This window comes from Ornithorhynchus anatinus, chromosome 5, assembly GCF_004115215.2.
Source record: "Ornithorhynchus anatinus isolate Pmale09 chromosome 5, mOrnAna1.pri.v4, whole genome shotgun sequence".
Classification (NCBI taxonomy): Eukaryota; Metazoa; Chordata; class Mammalia; order Monotremata; family Ornithorhynchidae; genus Ornithorhynchus; species Ornithorhynchus anatinus.
The window spans coordinates 17,848,913-17,872,554 of record NC_041732.1 but is presented as its reverse complement, the minus strand read 5'-3'; the positions used below and the strand labels follow the sequence as shown (position 1 = coordinate 17,872,554).

The 23,642-nt window shown below is 50.3% G+C and overlaps 1 protein-coding gene across 1 annotated transcript in view; it reads left to right on the top strand.

The window, feature by feature from the left end:
• The first annotated feature begins 13,123 nt into the window (after nt 1–13,123).
• GATM (glycine amidinotransferase) overlaps nt 13,124–23,642 on the top strand; it is a 30,359-nt gene continuing 19,840 nt past the window's right edge. The window contains exons 1-2 of the mRNA XM_029066077.1: nt 13,124–13,224; nt 16,042–16,257. Coding sequence (XP_028921910.1) covers nt 13,156–13,224; nt 16,042–16,257 — 285 coding nt within the window. The 5' untranslated portion in view covers nt 13,124–13,155. The remainder of the gene's footprint in view (nt 13,225–16,041; nt 16,258–23,642) is intronic.

The window sequence follows — 23,642 nt, the reverse complement described above, 5'->3', positions numbered from 1 at the left end:
GTCTGCTGTGTGACCTTGGGTAAGTCACTTTTAATCATTCATTCCATCTCTATGGAGTGCTTACTGTGTGCTGAGCACTTTACTAAGCCCTTGGGAGAGTACAATACTGTATATTGTATACTGTATATATTGTATATATTGTATATTGTATATACTCAACTGTATATATTTTCATTACCCTATTTATTTTGTTAATGAATTGCACATCGCCTTGATTCTATTTAGTTGCCATTGTTTTTACGAGATGTTCTTCCCCTTGACTCTATTTATTGCCATTGTTCTTGTCTGTCCATCTCCCCCGATTAGACTGTAAGCCCGTCAAACGGCAGGGACTGTCTCTATCTGTTGCCGACTTGTTCATCCCAAGCGCTTAGTACAGTGCTCTGCACATAGTAAGCGCTCAATAAATACTATCGAATACAATACAACATTTCCTGCCCACAACAACTTCTCCAGACCTCAGTTCCCTCACTTGTAAAATGGGGACTGTGAGCCCCGTGTGGGACAGGGACTGTGTCCAACCTGATTAACTTGTGTCTACCCCAGAGCTTAAAACAGTGCTTGGCACATAGTAAGTTAAAAAAACCCTGATTAGCTCCTATCTACCCCCATGCTCGGTACGGTCCCGGCACATAGTAAGTGCTTCACAAATTACTGACATCAAATTTGGTCCGGTTGTTTACCATTCATAGCCACTCTATGGATATATTTTCTCCAGAATATCCTGTCTCATCCCATAATCTGTAACCTTGCTAACAGTTCTTCCGTTATCATTCCATGGTCTCTCTCCACCTAGCTGCCGGTCTGCCTCTTCCATGTTTTCCCTGGACTTTTCCTAGCATTAGTGTCTTCTCCGGAGAATTAGTCCTCTTGATTAGATGTCCAAAATATGCTCATCTGAGTCATTTGGCTTTCCAAAGACCACTTTAGCTCCATTTGCTCCAAAATCCATTTGTTTGTCTTTCGGGCAGCCCATGGTATTCGCAAAAGCCTTCTCCAACACCACATTTCAAAAGAATCGATGTTCTTTCTACCCTGTTTTTTCGCTGTACAGCTTTAAGTGAATGAATTAATGATGGCATATAAGTGTTTAGTATGTGCAAAGCACAGTTCTAAGCGCTGGAGAGGATACAAGGTGATCAGGTTGTCCCATGTGGGACTCACAGTCTTAATCCCCATTTTACAGATGGGGTAACTGAGGCACAGAGAAGTGCCCAAAGTCACACAGCGGACAAGTGGCTGACTCGAGATTTGAACCCATGACCCCTGACTCCCAAGCCCATGCTCTTTCCACTGAGCCACTCTGCTTCTATACATCGTCACGGGAAACACCACAGCGTTGACAATTTGCATTTTTGTGGCAATTGTTAAATCAGCACATTTCATGACTTTTTCCAGGCTTTTCGAAGCAAGTCTTCCTAACGCTTGGAGGTCTTCCCAGGCTGAGCCCCCCTTTTCCTCTGCTCCTCCTCCCCTCCCCCATCGCCCCTACCTCCTCCCTCTGCTCTACCCCCTTCCCCGCCCCACAGCACTTCTATATATTTGTATATATTATTCTATTTATGTTATTAAGGATGTGTATATATTATTCTATTTATCTTGATGCTCTTGATGTTTATCTACTTGTTGTGTTTTGTCGCCCATCCCCCCCTTCTAGACTGCGAGCCCGTGGTTGGGTAGGGATTGTCTCTATCTGTTGCCGAATTGTACTTTCCAACCGCTCAGTACAATGCTCTGCACACATTAAGGGCTCAATAAATACAACTGAACGAATGAATGAACATTAATCTTCAGTGTATTTCTTGACTACCGGTTCCCTTATTACCAATTATCGATCCCAGGAGAGAAAAAGCGTCAACTATTTCAATCTTCTCTCCATCCATCCATCCATTCATTCATTCAATAGTATTTATTGAGGGCTTACTATGTGCAAAGCACTATACTAAGCGCTTGGAATGTACAATTCGGCGACAGATAGAGACAATCCCTGCCCAATGACGGACTTACGGTCTAATCGGGGGAGGGAGACGGACAAAAACACGACACCATAATCACGATGCGTAGAGTCAAGGCGATACAGAATCAAGGGGATTTATAGAATCAAGGGGATAACCGCTACAGATGTATTAAAACTTCCAGTTGTCGTGATCTTTGTTTTCTTGGCATTCAAATGTAGGCCCATCTTTTTCCTCTGTTCCTTAGCTTTTAAACCCTTCACATCTTCACTTTCTGCTAGTAAGGTAGAATCATCAGCATAGCAAGGTTATTTATATCCCTTCCTCCAATCTTTACTCCCCGTTCGTCTTCATCCAGTCCGGCTTCTCTCATTTATTCAGTATAAAGGATGGACAGATATGGCGATTAAAAGCAAAGATGGACTGAAGATTAATGATGCTTAACAAATACCTTTTAAAAAAAAAAAAAGATGCTCCAGGTACTTGTCCGAAGTCACCGTTTCTTTCTCCGCTTTCAGGTGCTGGGTCTTCCTTCTCTATTTTTGCCCCAGGTCCTGCCTATCTCTACCACTGCCTCTCCTCTCTGCTCCTTTGACCTTGAGGTCAAACTATCGGATCCTGGATTAGGGAAAGATAAGAAGCCGGCTCAGACCGGACTCTCCTGATGGGTTGGGGGGCAGGGGGAACCATCTTTAGCCAAACCATAGGACAACTCAATTTCCCTCACTCTAGCTCTGAGTAGATCCAAATGGCAACTCCTAACAAGGTTAAAGATAAGGTCCTTGAGACATTTTATGTGTGATCAGTCTTTGCTTCCTCCTTATCTACAGGGGAGTTGACTTTTCATTATCCAGTCACCAAATGACCTTGGGATTTTTTAAGCAGGGATTTTCCCGGAGAAATGAATGCTCAAATTTCCTGTACTGAGGAGGGGGCTTCTCCCTCGGCCCCAGGCAAGTGGCCTAGTGGATAGAGCCTGGGCCTGGGCGTCGGAGGACCTGGGTTCTAATCCCGGCCTTTCCACTCTCCTGCTGTGTGACCTTGGGCAAATCACTTCACTTCTCTGGGCCTCCGTTTCCTCAACTGCAAAACAGAAATTCGATAGTTGTTCTCTCTCCTACTTTGACTATGAGTCACTTGGAGGACGGGACTGTGTCCAAACTCATTAGTTTGTATCTACACCGGGGTTCAGCACAGTGCCTGGCACACAGTCAGCACTCAACAGATACGATTTTTTTAAAAAAGTGATTTTTCATAGATTATTTTCTTCACTTGAAATATCTATATATGACCCAAATCTACGCAAAGTAAATCTCACATCTGGCAGTCGGGCAGCCAGTGGTATTTAGTGAGCGCTTACTGGGTGCAGAGCACTGAATTATGTGTTTGGGAGAGTACTATAGAATGATATAACAGATTCAATCCCCACCCAAAATGAGCTCACAATCTAGAGGGGGAGATAGACACTAATATTAATAAATAAATAAATGACAGATCCATACTTAAGTACCGTGGAATCAATCAGTCAATCAAAGGTATTTACTGAGTGCTTACTCTGTGCAGAGCACTGTACTAAGTGCTTGGGAGAGGACAATAGAACAATATAACAGACACATTCTGCCCGCCCTCAAGGAGCTGACGGTCTAGAGTGGGGGCTGAAAACGGACATCTGTCTGGGGAAGGGGCATGCTGGCTTGGAGGCTGTATTCAGCCCGGACCACCCTGAGATCTCTTTTTTTATGGTATTTGTTAAGCGCTTACTATCTCCCAGGCACTGTACTACACGCTGGGGTCGATACAAGCTAATCAAGTTTTATTTTTTTAATGGTATGTAATGAGTGCTTAGTGTGTGCCGGGCACTGTACTAAGCTATGGGGTAGATACAAGTCAGTCGGGTTGATCACAGTCCATGTCCCCATGGGGCTCACAGCCTCAATCCCCATTTTCCAGCTGAGAGACCTGAGGCCCAGAGAAGTGAAGTGACTTGCCCAAGGTCACACAGCAGGAACATGGTGGAGCCAGGGTTATTACCCACCAGACTTTCCGCTAGGCCACACTGGTTCCTCAGGAGGAGATGTGATGTTAATAAAGCTTTGAAGGTGGGGAGAGCGGAGGTCTCTCCTATATGAAGGGGGCATTAGTTCCAGACCAGAGGGGGATGGGGCAAGGGGTCAGCGGTGAGACAGTTGTGAGATTGAAGAACAGTGAGTAAATTGGCTTTATGAGAGTGAGGTGTGACGACTGGATGCTAGAAATCGTCAAGGAAAGATAGGAGGGGATGAACTGATTGTGTGCTTTATGATGATAAGGAGTTTCCGTTCGATGCGGAGGTGGATGGGCAACCCCTGAAGGTCCTTGGGGAGTGAGGAGTAGTGGGCTTAACTATTTTTCAGAAAGGTGATCCGGGCAGAGGAGTTAAGTATGGACTGGAGTGGGGAGAGACAGGAGGCTGGGCGGTCAGCGAGGAGGCTGATGCGGTAGTCAAGGTGTTAAAAAAGTACTTGGATCAAAACGATAGCAGTTTGGATGGAGAGGAAAGGACAGATTTTAATGACGTTATGAAGGTAGAATGAACAGGATTTGGTGGCAAAATGAATATGTGGGTTGAATGACAGAGATGAGCCGAGGATAGTGCTGAGGATAAAGGCTTGGGGACAGGGAGGGTAGTGGTGTTGTCTACAGGGATGGTAAAGACAGGTGGAGGAGAAAGTTTGGGAGGAAAGATAAAGAGCTCTGTTTTGGACGTGCTTAGTCCAAAGCGTCAGCGGGACATTCAGGTAGAGGTGTCCTGAAGGCGGGAGGAAATTCGAGACCGCAGCGAAGGAGAAAGAGAGAGATCAGGGCTGAAGAGGAAGATTTGGGAATCATCCACATAGAGACGGTAGTTGAAGCCACGCGAGCAGATGCGTTTTCCAAGGGAGCCAGTGTAGATGGAGAATAGAAGGGGACCAAGAACTGAGGTAGAGATGGAAGGCAGAGGAGGATCCTGCGAGAGAGACTGAGAATGAGCGGCCAGAGAGATCGGAGGAGAACCGGGAGAGGACAGTGACTGGGAAACCCAGGTTAGATCGTGTTTCTAGGAGAAGGGATTGGTTCACGCGATCAAAGGCAGCTGAGAGGTTGAGGAGGATTAAAGGATGGAGTCGAGGCCAATGGATCTAGCAAGAAGGAGATCGTCGGTGACTTTTGAGAGGGCCGTTTCCCTGGAGTCGAGAGGCTGGAAGCCAAACTGGAGGATGTCAAGGAGAAAACTGGGAGAGGGGAAGTAGAGGCAGCGGACTGTAGAAAACTCACTCCCGGGAGCTTGGAGAGGAACGGTAGGAGGGAGAAGGATGATAACTGAAGGGAGCTGTGGGGTCAAGGGAAGGTTTTTTAGATTAGGGGAAGTCAGCTCGTCGACTTCATTCCTTCCCGAGCCACCCCGGTCGCCGCATCTCACTCTCGAATCACCCGCCTCCTTCTCCCGGCTCACGCCGTTCCCTTGGCTTGGAACTCCCTCCCTCTCCTCATCCGAGAGACCACGGCTCTCCCAAATGCTCCATCCTCTCCTAAAATCCCTCATCCTCCTCAATTACTTTCCCAGCCCCCTGAGCCATAGCATCCTATCAACCAACCCTAACACTTACAAACTTATTTACACCCTCATTAACCCATGTGCTAAGGATTGTGAGCCCGTTGTTAGGTAGGGATTGTCTCTATTTGTTGCCGAATTGTACCTTCCAAGCCCTTAGTATAGTGTTCTGTACATAGTAAGTGTTCAATAAATACAACCGAATGAATGAATAATAATAATAATTGTGGTATTTGTTGAGCGCTTACTATTTGCCAATCCCTGATCTAAGCCTTGGGGTAATCGGCGTGGACACACTCCCTGTCCAATATGGGGCTCACAGTCTTCCCATTTTACAGATGACTGAGACCTAGAGAAGTGAAATGTCTCTCCCAAGGTCACACAGCAGACATGTGGCAGGGTCATGATTAGAACCCACGCCCTCTGACTCCCAGACCCATGTTCTTTCCACTAGGCTAAGCTGCCTCTAGCCCCATGTAGGGTAGGGACTGTGTCCAACCTGATTAACATGTATCTACCCTAGTGCTTAGAACGGTGCTTGGCGTGTAGTAAGCTCTCAGTAAGTATAATAATAATAATAATGATAATAATATGTTCTCCATTTTGCATTTCATTTATTAATTACTTAAGTGGTACACATTTTCATGTTTGTTTCTCCCATTAGAGTTTAAGCTTCTTTTGGGCAGGGGATCAATCACTTTTTAATTCCGTATTTCTTGGTACCTAGTACAGTGAGCATTCTATAAGTTACTTCTACTCAATAAATTGCTATTACTACTCTGAGACTGTGATCCCCATGAGGGGAAAGGACTGCGTCTAATTCCCACCTGTGTATTCTCCCCCAGCGCTTAGTACAGTGCTCTGCACACGGAAAGCACGCAATAAATACGCCTACTTCGGGCAGTCATTCGCTATTTATTGAGCATTTTCCCTGTGGAGAGCACTGTTCTAAGCACTTGGGAGAGTACAATAGAACAACATAACAGACACACTCTCTGCCCACAGCGAGCTTACAGTCTAGAGGGGGAGATGGGCACTAATACAAATTTTAAAAATTACAGAAATAAGCGGAGCTGGGAGTTGGGGCGAATAAATGGAGCAAGTCAGGGCGACACAGAAGGAAGTGGAAGAAAAGGAAATGAGGGCTTAGTCGGGGAAGGCCTCTTGGAGGAGGTGTGCCTTCAATAAAACACTTAGAACAGTGCGTTGCACACAGTAAGCGCTTAACGAATGCCATCATTATCGTTATTATTATTAATATTATTATAATAAGTCTCTGAAGGTAGGGGAGTCGTCGTCGTCTAGCGGATATGAAAGAGGGAGGGCATTCCAGGCCAGAGGCGGGACGTGGGCGAGAGGTCGGTGGTGAGATAGATGAGATGGAGGGACAGTGAGAAGGTTGGCAGTAGAGGAGTGAAGTGAGGGGACTGGGTTGAAGTAGGAAAGTAGTAAACTGAGGTAGGAGGGGGCAAGCTGATTGAGTGCTTTGAAGTCGATGGTGAGGAGTTTCTGTTGGATGTGGAGGTGGATGGTAAAAAATCTTTACCACTTGAGTAATTAATAAATGAAATGCATAATGCATATTATCGTTATTAGTATTATTATTGTACTTGTTAAGTGTTTACTATGCTTAGTCTTTCTTATTAGAGGAGAGTACAGTACAGCAGAATTAGCAGACATGTTCCCTGCCCATGACGGGCTAACAGTCCAGGGATGAGTTTAGAGTCTAGAGACGGAGAAGGCAAGGACTGCAAGGAAAGATATGGGTTTCTGGGAAAGGGAGGGCGGTAGTACGGATTGTGATGGGAGTGTTCTAAGCGCTGAATAATTATGGTACTTGTTAAGTGCTTACTCTGTGCCAAGCCCTGTTCTAAGCACTGGGGGAGATACCAGGTCATCAGGTTATCCCATGTGGGGCTCACCGTCTTAATCCCCATTTTAATGATGTTGGTATTTGTTAAGCGCTTACTATGTGCAAAGCACTGTTCTAAGCGCTGGAGGGGATACACTTGATCAGGATGTCCCTCCTGGGGCTCACAGTCTTCACCCCCATTTTACAGATGAGGTCACTGAGGCCCAGAGAAGTGAAGTGACTTGCCCAAGGTCACGCAGCTGACAAGGGGAGGAGCCGGGATTAGAACCCACGACCTCTAACTCCCAATCTCGGGCTCCTTCCACTGACCCAAGCTACCCCCCCCAAGTGCTTAGTGCAGTGCGCTGCACACTGTAAATACTCAGTAAATACCAATGATTGACTGATCACAATACTCCTGCTTATAACAGCCAGGGGTATTCCTGGGGGCTGCAGGCATGGTGTGTCCTTTATCTCTAAAATTAGTTTTCTCCCTCAAAATCAGGTAGAGCTCGTATTTGCGGACTTTCAAGAAATACAGCTCACTATCCTTAATATTTAAAGTTGCCCCATCCCCACCCCCCTTCCTACCAAAATCAAAGGTGGGCTTCAGAGTTCTCTTCACCTCTAGACCGTAAGCTTGTTATGGGTGGGGAATGGATCCGATAACAACTGTGAGCAACTCTAGGAGCCTCTTTTTTTAAAAAAGTGGGATTTGTTACCCAGCATTGAGCGCTAACTGTGTGCAGAGCACCGTCCACACTATACTAAGCGCTTGGAAGAGTACAGAATAATAGTATAACAGACATATCACCTGCCCACAGCGAGCCTACAGTCTAGGGGGTGGGGAAGACGGACATTAATAGAAAGAAATAAATGACAGATATGCATCGAAGTGCCATGGGGCCGGGAGGGGGTGATGAATGAAGGGAGCAAGTCAGGGCGACGTAAAAGGGAGTTGGGAGCAGAGGAGAGGAGCGCTTAGGTCAGGGAAGGCCTCAGTGAAGGTGCCCAAGGAGTTGTAGAAGATCTGTAATCATAATAATAATGATGATGGCATTTGTCAAGTGTTTACTAGGCGCCCTGCACTGTACTAAGCGCTGGGGTAGATACAAGTAAATCGGGTTGGGCCCAGTCCCTGTCCCACGCAGGGCTCACAGTTGCAATCCCCGTTTTGCAAAGGAGGTTACTGAGGCAGAGAGAAGCGAAGTGACTTGCCCAAGGTCACACAGCAGACAAGTGGCAGGGTCAGGATTAGAACCCATGACCTTTTGTATTGGACAGAAAGGAGGTTACTGGGCACCTGGGAAGGAATGATCTCAACAGAGTAAAGACAATAGCCACATTACAGTACATCAGGAAGGGAACTGGAGGAGAGAAATCAATCAATCAATCGATGATATTTATTCATTCCTTCAACTGCATTTATTGAACGCTTACTGGGTGCAGGCAGCTGTAAACAAGCGCTTGGGAGAGTGTGTGCAGAGCACTGTATTAAGCGCTTGGGAGAGTAAGATATAACAGAGTTGGTAGACACGTTCCCTGCCCACAAGGAATTTCCAGTCAAGAGGCGAGTTTACGGGAATTGAAGATAGCAGAATATAAAATCCAATTGAGGAGTTTTTTTCATTTCAATAGTATTTATTGAGCGCTTACTATGTGCAGAGCACTGTACTAAGCGCTTGGGATGTACAAATCGGTAACAGATAGAGACAGTTCCTGCCCTTTGATGGGCTGACAGTCTAAGCGGGGGATTGAAGGAGCTCACTGGAATGGGAACCTGGAAAAAGAATGGAAGCATTTCTCCAAGGGACTGTCCCTCATTAATCCCTCACTCATTTATTCATTCATTCAATCGTATTTATTGAGCACTTACTGTATGAGGAGCACTGTACTAAGCGCTGGGGTAGATACAGGGTAATCAGGTTGTCCCCCGTGGGGCTCACAGTCTTAATCCCCATTTTCCAGATGAGGTCCCTGAGGCCCAGAGAAGTGAAGTGACTTGCCCAAAGTCACACAGCTGACAAGTTTCGGAGCCGGGATTAGAACCCGTGACCTCTGGCTTAACAAATATCATCACTGTTGCTGTTGTGATTGTTGCTGGTAAGCGCTTACTATGTGCCAAGCACTTTTCTCAACACTGGGGTAGATACAAGTAAATCAGGTTGGACACAGTCCCTGTTTTCCATGGGACTCAGAATCTTAATCCCCATTTTACAGATGAGGGAACTGAGCCCCAGGCTAATAATAATAATAATGATGGCATTTATTAAGCGCTTACTATGTGCCAAGCACTGGGGTAGACACAAACGATAAGACACAGTCCCTTTTCCATGTGGGTCTCACATTCTTAATCCCCATTTTACAGATGAGGCACCTGAGGCACAGAGAAGCAAAGTGATTTGCCCAAGGTCCTATAGCCGACACATGGTGGAGGCGGGATTAGAACCCAGGTCCTTCTGACACCCAGCCCTGTGCTCTATCCACTAAGCTGATAGTCACCCCAGTCCCCAGCACTTATATAAATATCCCTGTGCTCTACTATTTCCCCTAAGTGTAATTTATTTTAATGTCCATCTCCCCCTATAGACCGTTAGCCCTTTGTGGACAACTCTATTGTATCGTTCCAAATCTACTCTACTGTACGTTTAGTACAGTGCTCGGCACTCAGTAATCATCCAGTACGTCCCATCGATTTGATTAATTGGAAAATGCAGGGTTTTTTTTACTCTAGAGGGGAAGGGGTTACCAGAGGCTGAATAAGGCAAATATAAATAGACGCGTACGAATATGATCATCTGAGTTTCCGGAGGCTAATTCTAATGTTTCGGGTCCACCGGGCTTAGAGCGGAGGGATTTAGAAATCTAGTGTAGGTAGAACGCCATTAGGGAGCTCACCCTGGGATGCAGTGTGGTACTGAGGTCAAAGCATTTTTATTAGTAATAGTACTAAAAAAAAAAGTTGGTATTTGTTAAGTGCTTACTATGTGCAGAGCACTGTTCTAAGCGCTGGGGTAAATGCAGGGTAATCAGGTTGTCCCACGGGAGGCTCACAGTTAATCCCCGTTTTACAGATGAGGTAACTGAGGCACAGAGAATTTAATAATAATAATAATAATGTTGGTATTTGTTAAGCACTTACTATGTGCAGAGCACTGCTCTAAGCGCTGGGATAGATGCAGGGTAATCAGGTTGTCCCATGGGAGGCTCACAGTTAATCCCCATTTTCCAGATGAGGGAACTGAGGCACAGAGAAGTGAAGTGACTTGCCCACAGTCGCACAGCTGACAAGCGGCAGTGCCGGGATTAGAACCCATGACCTCTGACTCCCAAGCCCGGGCTCTTTCCACTGAGCCACGCTGCTTCTCTAAGTAGTAATAATAATAATAATTGTGGTATTTGTTGAGCATTTACCATGTGTCAAGCACTGTTCTAAGCGCTGGGGTAGATACAAACTAATCAGGTCAGACAAAGTCCACGTCCCACTTGGGGCTCACGGTCTTAATCCTCATATTTAGACTGTGAGTCCGTCGTTGGGCAGGGTTGGTCTCTATCTGTTGCCGAATTGTCCATTCCAAGCGCTCAGTACGGTGCTCCGCACATAGCAAGCGCTCCATAAATATTACCGGATGAATGAAATACCCTATTGTTATTATCAGTATTATTAACGAGCCGACAGTCTACGGGGAAAGCCAAGTGCCCAGGGTCTACTCTCCCCTTCCAGACTGTAAACTCGCTGCGGGCAGGGAGTGTGTCTGTTTATTGTTCTACTGTACTCTCCCGAGCGCGTAGTAGAGAAGCAGCGTGGCCTACTGGATAGAGCCCACGCCTGCGAGTCAGAAAGACCTGGGTTCTAATCCCGCCTCTGCCACTTGTCTGCTGTGTGACCCTAGCCAAGCCACTTCACTTCTCTGGCCCTCAGTTACCTCATCTGTAAAATGGGGATAAGAGTGTGAGCCCCATGAGGGACCGGGACCATCCTGACTAAGTCGTATCTACCCCAGCGCCTAGAACGGTGTTTGACACTTAACGAGCACCTTGATTATCATTCGTTCTTTTTTTTTTTCATTCAGTCGTATTCATCGAGCCCTAACTGCGTGCAGAGCACTGCACTAAGCGCTTGGGAGAGCAGCGTGGCTCAGGGGAAAGAGCCCGAGCTTGGGAGTCAGAGGTCACGGGTTCTAATCCCTGCTCCGCCGCTTGTCAGCTGTGTGACTGTGGACAAGTCACTTCACATCTCTGCGCCTCAGTTCCCTCATCTGGAAAATGGGGATGAAGACTGTGTGCCGCACGTGGGACATCCCAATTACCCTGTATTTACCCCAGCGCTTAGAACGGTGCTCCGCACATAGTGAGCGCTCAACAAATATCGACATTATTATTATTCTCTGTGCCTCAGTTCCCTCATCTGGAAAATGGGGATGAAGACTGTGAGCCCCACGTGGGACAACCTAATTACCCTGCATTTATCCCAGCATCAAGATATGTTGTCTTGTTTTTGTTTTGTTCTGTTTTGCTCTGCCGTCCGTCTCCCCCGTTTAGACGGTGAGCCCGTCATTGGGCAGTCCAGTGCTCTGCCCATAGTAAGCGCTCAATAAATACTATTGAATGGATGGATGGATGGATGAATGAATGAATAATAAGCACTCAATAAAAACTATTGAATGAATGGTCTTGTTTTTGTTTTGTTCTGTTTTGCTCTGCCGCCTGTCTCCTCCGATTAGACGGTGAGCCCGTCACCACTGGGCAGGGACGGTGTCTACCTGTTGTCCAACTGTCCCTTCCAAGCGCTTAGTCCAGGGCTCTGCTCATAGTAAGCGCTCAATAAATACTAGTGAATGAATGAATGGTGTTGTTTTTGTTCTGTTCTGTTCCGCTCTGCCGCTTGTCTCCCTCGATTAGCCGGTGAGCCCATCACCCCTGGGCAGGGCCTGTCTCTATCTGTTGCCCAACTGTCCCTTCCAAGCGCTCAGTCCAGTGCTCTGCCCATAGTAAGCGCTCAATAAATACTATCGAATGAATGGTCTTGTTTTTGTTTCGTTCCGTTTTGCTCTGCCGTCCGTTTCCCCCGTTTAGACTGCGAGCCCGTCGTCGGGCAGGGACGGTCTCTCTCTGCTGCCCAGTTGTTCCTTCCAGGCGCTCAGTCCAGTGCTCTGCCCGTAGTAAGCGCTCAGAAGCAGCGTGGCTCACTGGAAAGAGCACGGGCTTTGGAGTCAGAGGGCATGGGTTCGAACCCCGGCTCTGCCACTTGTCAGCTTTGGGCAAGTCACTTCACTTCTCGGTGCCTCAGTTCCCTCATCTGGAAAATGGGGATGAAGACTGGGAGCCCCACGTGGGACAACCTGATTCCCCTGTGTCTACCCCAGCGCTTAGAACAGCGCTCGGCACATAGTAAGCGCTTAACAAATACCACCATTATTATTATTATTATTAATAAATACGACTGAATGAATGAAGGGATGACTGAATGAAGGGGCGCCCCGCGGCTCGCGCCCCGTCCGCCGCTCGCGCCCCGCCCCCGCCCGCCAGCCAATGGCAGGCGCCGTTCGGCCTCGGGGGCGGGGTCTCCTCGGGGGGGGCGGGGCCAAGGCTTTAAAAGCGCGTGCGGGCCCCGCGCGCCGGGCAGGGGGGCGGGTGTCGCGCGGGGCCCGGGCGCGTGCGGAGGCCGGTGGCGCGTGCGCAGAGAAGGGCGCGCTGTCGGCGGCGCGTGCGGCGGGCGGGCGCGCGGGCGCGCGGGCGCGGAGAAGGCGGCGCTATAGGCGGGGCCGGGCGGGGCGATGCTGCGGGTGCGGTGCCTGCGCGGGGGCAGCCGCGGCGCCGAGGCCGTGCACTACATCGCATCGCGGGTGCGTATCCTCCCCCCGCCCCAGCTTCCCCAAGGCGGCGCGGGCCTGGCTTCCAATGCAATCCCACCCCACCGCTGGGCGACCCAGCCGGGTTTATCCATGCATTCATCCATTCGGTAGTATCTATTGAGCGCCCCCTGCGTGCAGAGCCCGGGACGAAGCGCTTGGACTGAACAAGTCGGCCGCAGATAGAGACGGTGCCTGCCGTTTGACGGGCTGAGCGGGGGAGGGTTGGGTGGGCGCCCACTACGCGCGGAGCGGCCGCCGGGTTGGTGCCCGCGTCTGGGGAGAGCGACCGTGGGCTGACGACGACGGGTGCGGAGCACTGGGCTGAGCGCCGGGGAAGCGCAGTGGCCCAGCAGTGCAGCGGGGCTCGGTGGAAACAGCCCCGGCTTGGGGGTCACGGGGCGTGGGTTCGAGTCCCGGCCCCGCCGCTTGCCAGCTGGGTGACTTTGGGCCGGTCGCTGCACTGCTCTGGGCCTCAGTGGCCTCATCTGGAAAAGGGGGATGAAGCCTGGGAGCCCCACCTGATCACCTTGTATCTATCCCCCAGCGCTTAGAACCGTGCTCTGCACCTAGTAGGCGCTTGACAAATAGCGATATTATCATCATCGCCTTGTATCCCCCCAGCGCTTAGAACGGTGCTCTGCACGTAGTAAGCGCTTAGCAAATATCGACATTAGTATTATTATCACCTTGTATCCCCCCAGCGCTTAGGACGGTGCCCTGCACCTAGTAAGCGATTAACAATTACCGACATTATTAGTACTATCACCTTGTATTTCCCCCCCCCCCCAGCGCTTAGAACAGTGCTTGGCACATAGTAAGCGCTTCATAAATGCCACCATTATGGTGATCATTACTTCTCTGGCCTTCAGTGGCCTCATCTGCTAAACGGGGGATCGAGACCGTGAGCCACCGTCGGGACTGTATCCAACCCAATTTGCTTGTATCCCCCCCGCCCGGCGCTTAGTATAGTGCCTGGCACATAGTAAGCGCCTAACAAATGCCACAGCGATTGTTAAAGCCAATCAGACGTCGGCCAGGGACCGTTCAGTGGGGTCACCAGCGTCTTGGCATAGAGCTCCTGCAGTGGTTTTTTTATAGGGTATCCGGTAAGCGCTTACTACGTTCGGGACACTGTACCGAGCGCGGGTCGGTACAGGGTAGGTGGGTTGGACACCGTCCCTGCCCCTCAGAGGGCTCCCACTCGAAGGAGCAGGGAGAAGAGGAGACCGTAAGCTTATCGAAGGCAGGGAACGTGTCCGCTGATTCTGTTGCACTGTATTCTGCCGAGCGCTTAGCACAGTGCTCTGCATATAACGCTCAATCAGTCAGATATTTACTGAGTGCCTACTACGTGGGCTTGGCTCACAGTAAGCGCTTAACGAATTCCACCATCCTCATCACGTACAGAGCGCTGTACCGAGCGCTTGGGACACGGCGCCAGCAGGCACGTCCCCTGCTCCCAGCGGGCTTGACCGATCGACTAACTGAGGCCCGGAGAAGTCGGGTGGCTCGCCCGTGGTCACGCGGCGAGCGATTGGCCGAGGGAGGATTCGAACCCGGGGCCGGGCTGCGAAGCGAGAAAGCGGCACCCGAAGAGCAAGGCCCGGCTGGTTGTAGGATAGATCGCTCCCTGGGGTCTTGGGCTTTGGAGAGCGGGGGGCCCCCCCCGCCCCGTCCTCCTCGGGGGCGGACGTTGCGTTTCAAGTGGCCCGGGCTAGGGTTTTGGCCGCTCAGCGGGTAAGTGCTTAGTACAGCGCTCTGCACGCAGTAAGCGCTCAATAAATACGATGGAATGAACGGATCTTCGGTTTCTGGCCATCGGGCCAGCCGGCTCTGCCTACGCAGGCCAGCCCGGGATAATAATTGTGGTATTCAAGTGCTTACTATCTGTCAGACACTGTACTGAGCGCTGGGGTAGACAGATCGAGGCAAATCGGCTTGGGCCCGGCCCACCTGGGGCTCCCAGTCTTAATCCCCATTTTCCAGATGAGGTCTCTGAGGTCCAGAGAATAATCATAATAATAATAATGTTGGTATCCGTTAAGCGCTTACTATGTGCCGAGCACCGTTCTGAGCGCTGGGGGAGATACAGGGTGATCAGGTTGTCCCACGGGAGGCTCACAGTTAATCCCCATCTTCCAGATGAGGTAACTGAGGCCCGGAGAAGTGACTTGCCCACAGTCACACAGCTGGCAAGGGGCAGAGCCGGGATTCGAACCCACGACCTCCGACTCCCAAGCGCGGGCTCTTTCCCCTGAGCCGCGCTGCTTCTCACAGAGAAGTGAAGCGACCTGCTGCGGCCGCAGACGAGTGGCGGAGGCGGGATTGGAACCCAGATCCTTCCGACTCCCGGGCCCGGGCTCTCTCCACTAGGCCACGGAGGGCGGGGACTGTGCTTGTCTCATGTATTCGCCCAAGGGCTCTGCGCGCGGTAAGCGCTCAATAAATGCCAAACGTTCCAGTTGATTCTAACCTCGTCGGAGGGCCAGGTGTCTACGGGTTGGGGGGTATTTTCTTAGGGAAGCAGCGCGGCTCGGTGGAAGGAGCGCGGGCTTGGGAGTCAGAGGTCGTGGGTTCGAATCCCGGCTCCGCCACTCGGCAGCTGTTTGCGGGCAAGTCACTTCACTCCTCTGGACCTCAGTTCCCTCCTCTGTCAAATGGGGATGAAGACTGCGAGCCCCCCGCGGGACAACCTGATGACCCTGTATCTCCCCCGGCGCTCAGAACAGTGCTCTGCGCGTAGTGAGCGCTTAACAGATACCAACGTGAATATTATTATTTCCTCCTCTTCTTTTTTTCCGTCTCCAGCTCGGAAGAGCGTTCACCGGCCGGGTGCAACGAACTTTCCAGAGCACCCAGGCGGCTGCAGCCACCCCCGACCCCTGCGCTGCAGCCGACAAGGCCCCGGACCCCGTCCCCAAAGATTGCCCCGTCTCCTCCTACAACGAGTGGGACCCCCTGGAGGAAGTCATCGTGGGGAGGGCCGAGAACGCCTGTGTCCCGCCGTTCACCGTGGAGGTTAAGGTAAGGGCCTCTTTGCGCCGCAGGACGAGACGCGGGGAGGCGGTCTGGGGGAGGAGCGGGACGAGGCGCGGATGCCCTCGATGGCAGGGAACGTCTGTTTACTGTCCGTTGTCCCGGGTGCTCGGCGCAGCGCTTTGCACACGCCAAGCACTCGGTACGATCGAACGGATGAGCCTCACGCCACTTCCGGCTCACGAGCGGCGATCGCGTCCGCTAATTCCGTCGGATGGTACTCTCCCGGGCCCTTAGAGAAGCAGCGTGGCTCAGTGGAAAGAGCCCGGGCTTAGGTTCGAATCCCGAATCCGCCACCTGGCAGCTGGGTGACTGAGGCAAGTCTTCATCCCCATTCTACAGATGAGATGACTGAGACGCAGAGAGGTAAAGGGACTCGTCCGAGGTCACACGGCAGACAAGTGGCGGAGCCGCGTGTGTAATCTCTAATGATGATTGTGGCGTTCGTTAAGCGCTTACTCTGTGCCAGGCACTGTACTAAGCGCTGGGGTGGATGCTGGCAAATGGGTCGGACACGGTCCCGGTCCCGTGTGGGGTTCACGGTCTCAGTCCCCGCTTTACAAGTGAGGTAACTGAAGCACAGAGAAGTGAAGTGACTTGCTCCAGGCCACACAGCAGACGAGTGGTGGAGCCGGGATTAGAACCCAGGTCCTTCCGACTCCTAAACCCGGGCTTTTCCCTTGCATGCCTTGGTTGTTTAGTAGCTGCTATCCCTAAAGGTTGGATGTTGTTCCAAACCCAAGACGATGAAACCCAAGCCGACCTAATCCCGGCCCCACCACTCGTCTGCTCGGTCACCTTGGGCAAATCACTTCACTTCTCCGTGCCTCGGTTACCTCACCCGGAAAGCGAGGATTGAGACTGTGAGTCCCGTGTGCGTCCAACCTGATTAGCTTGTATCTACCCCGGCGCTTAAAACATAGTAAGTACTTAACAGATACCCCCAAAAAAACCCCCCGAAAAGTTTGCCTTTGAGGGAGGCCAGTGGGGAGATGAAGCGTTAACTGCCCTGCTCAGCAAAAGCCGTTCCCTGCCAACTCCTCACGTTTCGGAAAATTTTCCTCCAAAGACTTTGAAATAATAACTGCCGTGATTTTCCAAGCCGCAACCGGCAAATGCCTGCTTGTCGAAGGATAAGCTTTGCCTACACGTAGAGTGGGATATTTGTATGTATTCCAAGCGCTTAGTACAGTGCTCTGCACATAGTAAGCGCTCAATAAATACGAATGAATGAATTACCCTATTTATTTTGTTAATGAGATGTACATCCCCGTGATTCTATTTATTGCTATCGTTTTTGTCCGTCCGTCTCCCCCGATGAGACCGTGAGCCCGTCGGTGGGCGGGGATTGTGTCTATCTGTTGTCGAATTGTACATTCCAAGCGCTTAGTACAGTGCTCTGCACATAGTAAGCGCTCAATAAATACTGCTGAATGAATCCGTTGGGATTTTTAGCTACTCACAGAGCAGATTTTATCAGTAATCCCAATTCTCCCTTTCAACTGTGAGTTCCTTGTGGGCAGGGAGCGTGTTTACCAGCCCTGTTATTTTGTACTCTCCCAACTGCTTAGTACAGTGCTCTGCACACAGTAAGCGCTCTATAAATACCATTGATCTGAACACAGACCGTCTACTTTCCAGGTCCCTTTCTGGGTCTTGAAAGCGAGCCGAGACTCGATAACCTTTCGAGACTATGTTTTATGGCGTGTCTGACGGGTTTTATGTTGGTAAGAGTTGGAAAAAGAAATTTACCCTCAACTTTTTCTTGTTTCTCTGAAGAATTAGCTCGCTTCTCCCTAAATCAGTCACAGTAAAAGCCAGTCCTCGAAGGGGCGGAAATTCTTTTCCCCTACTCGTCTTCCTCCTTCGTACTCTCTGATCTGCCGTTTTGCCCTCCCACACCCAAACCTTTTTTTTTAAAATAGTATTTAAGCACTTACTATAGGCCAGGTGCTGGGGTAGATACCAGTTAATCAGGTTAGACACGGTGGGGATCAGTCTTAATCCCCATTTTCCAGCTGAGGTAACTGAGGCCCAGTGAAGTGACCTGTCCGAGGTCTCACGGCAAACAGGTGGCGAAACCGGGATTAGAGCCCAGGATTAGAATACTTAATATAATAAGGCGGCGAGCACGGACCTTGCCTGTTGATTAAAAAAAACAAATTTAGCCCTGAGAGGAGAGTCGGGGAAGTTCTGTGGACAAAATTTCTGAAAATACCACGCCTCGTTTGCAAAACCTTGTAGCCGTACCGAATTCCTTGGCTGAATATTTCCAGTAATGAAGGTATTTAAATATTTTCATTTAAAAGGATTCTTGATTTGCATATGTGTGTGAGAGAGAAAACGTGGGCGGAATAGAAATGGAGACCTCTAGGGCCTGAGAGTTCTGTTTTGAGGAACAGACTTGGGTGTGGCGAAGGCAGTCTGATTTATACTGACCTGGTTACACCGTTATCTTAATAATTAAGTAGCATATGAACTTTATACTTTTTCGAAAGTAAAATAGGGCTTACGGTTTTTATTGTCTTCACCGTTCATCTCGTTGGGTACGCTCGGAGAAGCAGCCTGGCTCAGCGGAAAGAGCCCGGGCTTGGGAGTCGGAGGTCGTGGGTTCTAATCCCGGCTCCGCCCCGATCAGCTGTGTGACTTTGGGCGAGTCGCTTCACTTCTCTGTGTCTCAGTGACCTCATCGGTAAAATGGAGGGCTGCGAGCCCTAAGTGGGACAACCTGATTCCCTTGGGTCCATCCCAGCACATAGAACGGTGCTTGGCACGTAATCCGTGCTTAACAAATGCCAGCGTTATTATTCCCGTGTTTGAAATCTCCCGCTGACTCTACCGTTGGATCAGTCGAGCCGTGTACATCCTCGGAACTCAGCTGGAAGGAAATTTTTACAAAAGTCACTTAACTTCTCGGTGCCTCGGTTCCCTCATCTGCAAAATGGGGATTAAGACTGCGAGCCTCACGTGGGACAACCTGATGACCCTTGTAAATCTCCCCCAGCGCTTAGACCAGTGCTCTGCACATAGTAAGCGCTTAACAAATACCATCATTTCTGCGGAGAAGCAGCGTGGCTCAGTGGAAAGAGCCCGGGCTTGGGAGTCAGTGGTCATGAGTTTGAATCCCGGCTCTGCCACTTGTCAGCTGTGTGACTATGGGCGAGTCACTTCACTTCTCTGGGCCTCAGTTACCTCATCTGTAAAATGGGGATTGAGACTGTGAGCCCCACGTGGGACAACCTGATTCCCCTGTGTCTACCCCAGCGCTTAGAACAGTGCTTGGCACATAGTAAGCGCTTAACAAATACCAACATTATTATTATTATTGTTAAGGACCTGGGTTCTAATCCTGGCTCCGCCACACGTCTGCTGCGTGACCTTGGGCAAGTCACTTAGTACAGTGCTTGGCACATTGCAAGCAGCGTGGCTCAGCGGCAAGAGCCCGGGCTTGGGAGTCAGAGGTCGTGGGTTCGGATCCCGGCTCCGCCCCTTGTCAGCTGTGTGACTGTGGGCAAGTCACTTAACTCTCTGTGCCTCAGTTCCCTCATCTGTAAAATGGGGATTAACTGTGAGCCTCATGTGGGACAGCCTGATGACCCTGTATCTAGCCCAGCCCTTAGAACAGTGCTCTGCACATAGTAAGCGCTTAACAAATACCAACATTATTATTATTATTGTCAGATGTGTGGCCTTGGGCGAGTCACTTCACTTCTCTGGGCCTCAGTGACCTCATGTGGAGAAATGGGGATGAAGACTGTGAGCCCCACGTGGGACAACCTGATCACCTTGTATCGCCCCCAGCGCTTAGAACAGTGCTTGGCACATAGAGAGCGCTCAACCAACGCCATCGTTATTATTAACAAATACCGCTATTATTACTATTATAAAGCATGTGTTCTGATTCCCAACTGGTAAAATGATAAAGGTCGATTAATATGACTTTTGTCGGTCAGAAGGATTTCTAAAATCTCTAAATAATTATGGAGGATGAGGGTCTGGCCCCTTAAGTATACTTTTGGATAGAAAAAAATGACACTGGACTCTACTGGAAACCTTTGTAATAATAATAATAATGAAGGTGTCTGTTACCCACAGTCACACAGCTGGCAAGTGGCAGAGCCGGGATTTGAACTCATGACCTCTGACTCCAAAGCCCGGGCTCTTTCCACTGAGCCACGCTGCTTCTCTAACTCCCAGGCCCGAGCTACGTAATCGAGCGCTTAAGTGAGCACTCAACAAATACCATTTCTTTAAATGGCTAAAAGGGAGTGCTTTTTTTCTATTTAAAATGCCGGATCCCAGCCTAGGTGAAGGAGGAGTCGATTTTATTCTGACTGCCATCAGCCGTCTGTAAGCAAGGCTCCTTTAATGTCTGAGCATTTTCTAGAAAATTACAAGCTGCTGGTCGTTTGGAGCGCTCACTGTGTGCGAAGCACTGTACGAGGTGTCGGGGAAATCCTAAAACCTTCAGAATCGAAACAGTGCTCTGCCAAATAATAATAATAATGTTGGTATTTAAGCGCTTACTATGTGCCGAGCACCGTTCTAAGCGCTGGGGGAGATACAGGGTCATCAGGTCGTCCCACGTGAGGCTCACAGTCGTAATCCCCACTTTTACAGATGAGGCACAGAGCAGTGAAGTGACTTGCCCACAGTCACACAGCTGCCAAGTGGCGCAGCGGGGATTCGAACCCACGACTTCTGACTCCCAAGCCCGGGCTCTTTCCACTGAGCTACGCCAAAGGGGATGACCAAAATTATGGTATTTTTTAAGCACTTCCTCTGTGCCAACCACAGTACCAAGAAGCAGAGAAGCAGCGTGGCTCAGCGGCAAGAGCTTGGGAGTCGGAGGTCGTGGGTTCTAATCCCGGCTCCGCCACTCAGCTGCGGGACTTTGGGCGAGTCACTCAACTTCTCTGTGCCTCAGTTCCCTCATCTGCAAAATGGGGGTTATGACTGTGAGCCGCCCGGGGGACAACCTGATTACCCTGTATCTACTCCAGCGCTGAGAACAGCGCTCGGCGCGTAGTCGACGCTTAACAAATACCACAGTTATTATCATTATTACCAAGAAGCCGCGTGGCTCAATGGAAAAGAGCCCGGGCTTGGGAGTCGGAGGTCCTGGGTTCTAATCCCGGCTCCGCCACTCGTCAGCTGTGTGACTTTGGGCAGGTCACTTCACTCCTCGGTGCCTCGGTTCCCTCATCTGTGGCTGAAGACTGAGCCCCACGAGGGGCAACCCGATGGACCTTGTATCTACCCCGGCGCTTGGCACGTAGTGAGCGCTTAACAGATACCAACATATATATACACCAAGTGCCGAGATAGAGCCAAGGTTGGGGCACAGTCCCACATGGGGTTCACAGTCGGTGTAGGAGGGAGAACCCTAATTCCGTCCCCATTTTAAAGATAAGGAGACCGAGTCCCAGAGAAGCTGAGGGACTTGCCCGAGATCACACAGCGGGTAAGTGACGAAGTTGGGATTTAGAATCCAGGTCCTCTGACTCCTGTGCTCTTTCCACTAGGCTGCACCGCCTGGGAACCCCAGGGAGTTGGTATGCACCGTTTTGCGGGGAAAGAGTCCTGAAATAAATCTGGGCTCTGAGCAGTGCCACCCAGAAGGACCTGGGTTCTAATCCCTGCTCCGCCACGTGTCTGCCGTGTGACCTTGGGCAAGTCACTTCACGTCTCTGGGCCTCAATTACCTCATCTGTCAAACGGGGATTAAGAGCGTGAGCCCCATGTGGGACGGGGACTGCGTCCACATCCACCTCAGCGCTTAGTACAGTGCCTGGCACCTAGTAAGCGCTTAACGAATACCATCATCGTCAGGGAACGCGTCCAATCCGAGTAGCTTGTATCTCCCCCAGCGCTTAAATAAGCGTTTAACACACACCATTTTACAAAAAAGTCCAAGTCAATAAAAGGGAGTGCGTTTTCCTATTTAAAACGCAATGCGTAGACCTTCGCGCGTAATGTTTATTTCTTAAACGCTGTGTGCCAGACACTGTATTAAGAGCCGAAGAGCGGGTGCTTAACGAGTACTGTCGTTATCATCACCCGCACCCTCGTCTCTTCTTTTTCGCTCGTCTCTCCGCGGAAGACCTCGGCTAATCCCCAAGATGGTGGGAAGGCCAAAGCAGGGGAGCCCAAACTTACCTAGCAGGGAGGGGATCCTTCTCTCTGACCGTATCCCTCGAGAGATGTGCCCGGCATAAGAAGGAGGAGAGGATGAATAGCCCGGGAGAAATCCCCGTGGGCCTGAGGAGAATACGAAGAAGGGTTTATTTTCGTTCACAATAGCTGCCATCGCTTTGCTCCCCCAGCGGCTGGAAGACGGGGGCGGTCGTCGTCGCCCCGTGCGGGGAGCGAGAGATGAGGTAACCAGGACCGCTTGGGGACTGTTGCGAACGGGAGGACGAGCGGTGAAGATCGAGTGGCTTGGAGATGTTTTTGGGGGACTTGGATCGGTGACCTTTGGACTTTTGATATCCCCTCCCGCCCCCCCAGCACTTCCATATATATCGTTAAATTCTGTATCATAAAGTATCTCTATTCACGTCTGGCTCCTCCTCCAGACTGTAAGCTCGTTAATAATGACGGGATTTGTTAAGCACTTACTATGCGTCAAGCCCTGTCGAGGTTGGGCCCGGTCCCCGCCCCACGTGGGGCTCACGGTCTCAATCCCCATCTCCCAGATGAGGTCAGGGAAGTGAAGTGACTCTCACAAGGTCACACAGCAGTCCTGTGGCAGAGCAGGACCTCTGACTCCCAGGCCTGTGCTCTTGCCACTGGGGCGTGCTGCTGATCTGCTTGTTTGGGGCGGGGCACGTGTCCAACAACTCTGGACTCTCCCAAGCGCTCAGCACGGTGCTCTGCGCACAGTAAGCGCTCAATAGATACCACTGATTCATTGATTGTGCCTGTGATTGAACCTACACCTCTCTCGCTCTCTCCAATGTTGGTATTTGTTCATTCGATAGTATTTATCGAGCGCTTACTATGTGCAGAGCACTGTACTAAGCGCTTGGAATGGACAAATCGGCAACAGCTAGAGACAGTCCCCGCCCTTTGACGGGCTTACGGTCTAATGGGGGGAGACGGGCAGACAAGAAGGATGGCAATAAATAGAGTCGAGGGGAAGAACATCTCATTAAAACAATGGCAGATAGAATCAGGGTGACGTACATCTCGTTTAACAAAATAAATAGGGTGATGAAGACATATACGGTTGAGCGGACGAGTACGGTGCTGAGGGGAGGGGACGGGAGAGGGGGAGGAGCGGAGGGAAAGGGGGGAGAAGAGGGTTAGCTGGGGAGAGGTGAAGGCAGGGGTAGAGGGAGCAGAGGGAAAAGGGGAGCTCGGTCTGGGAA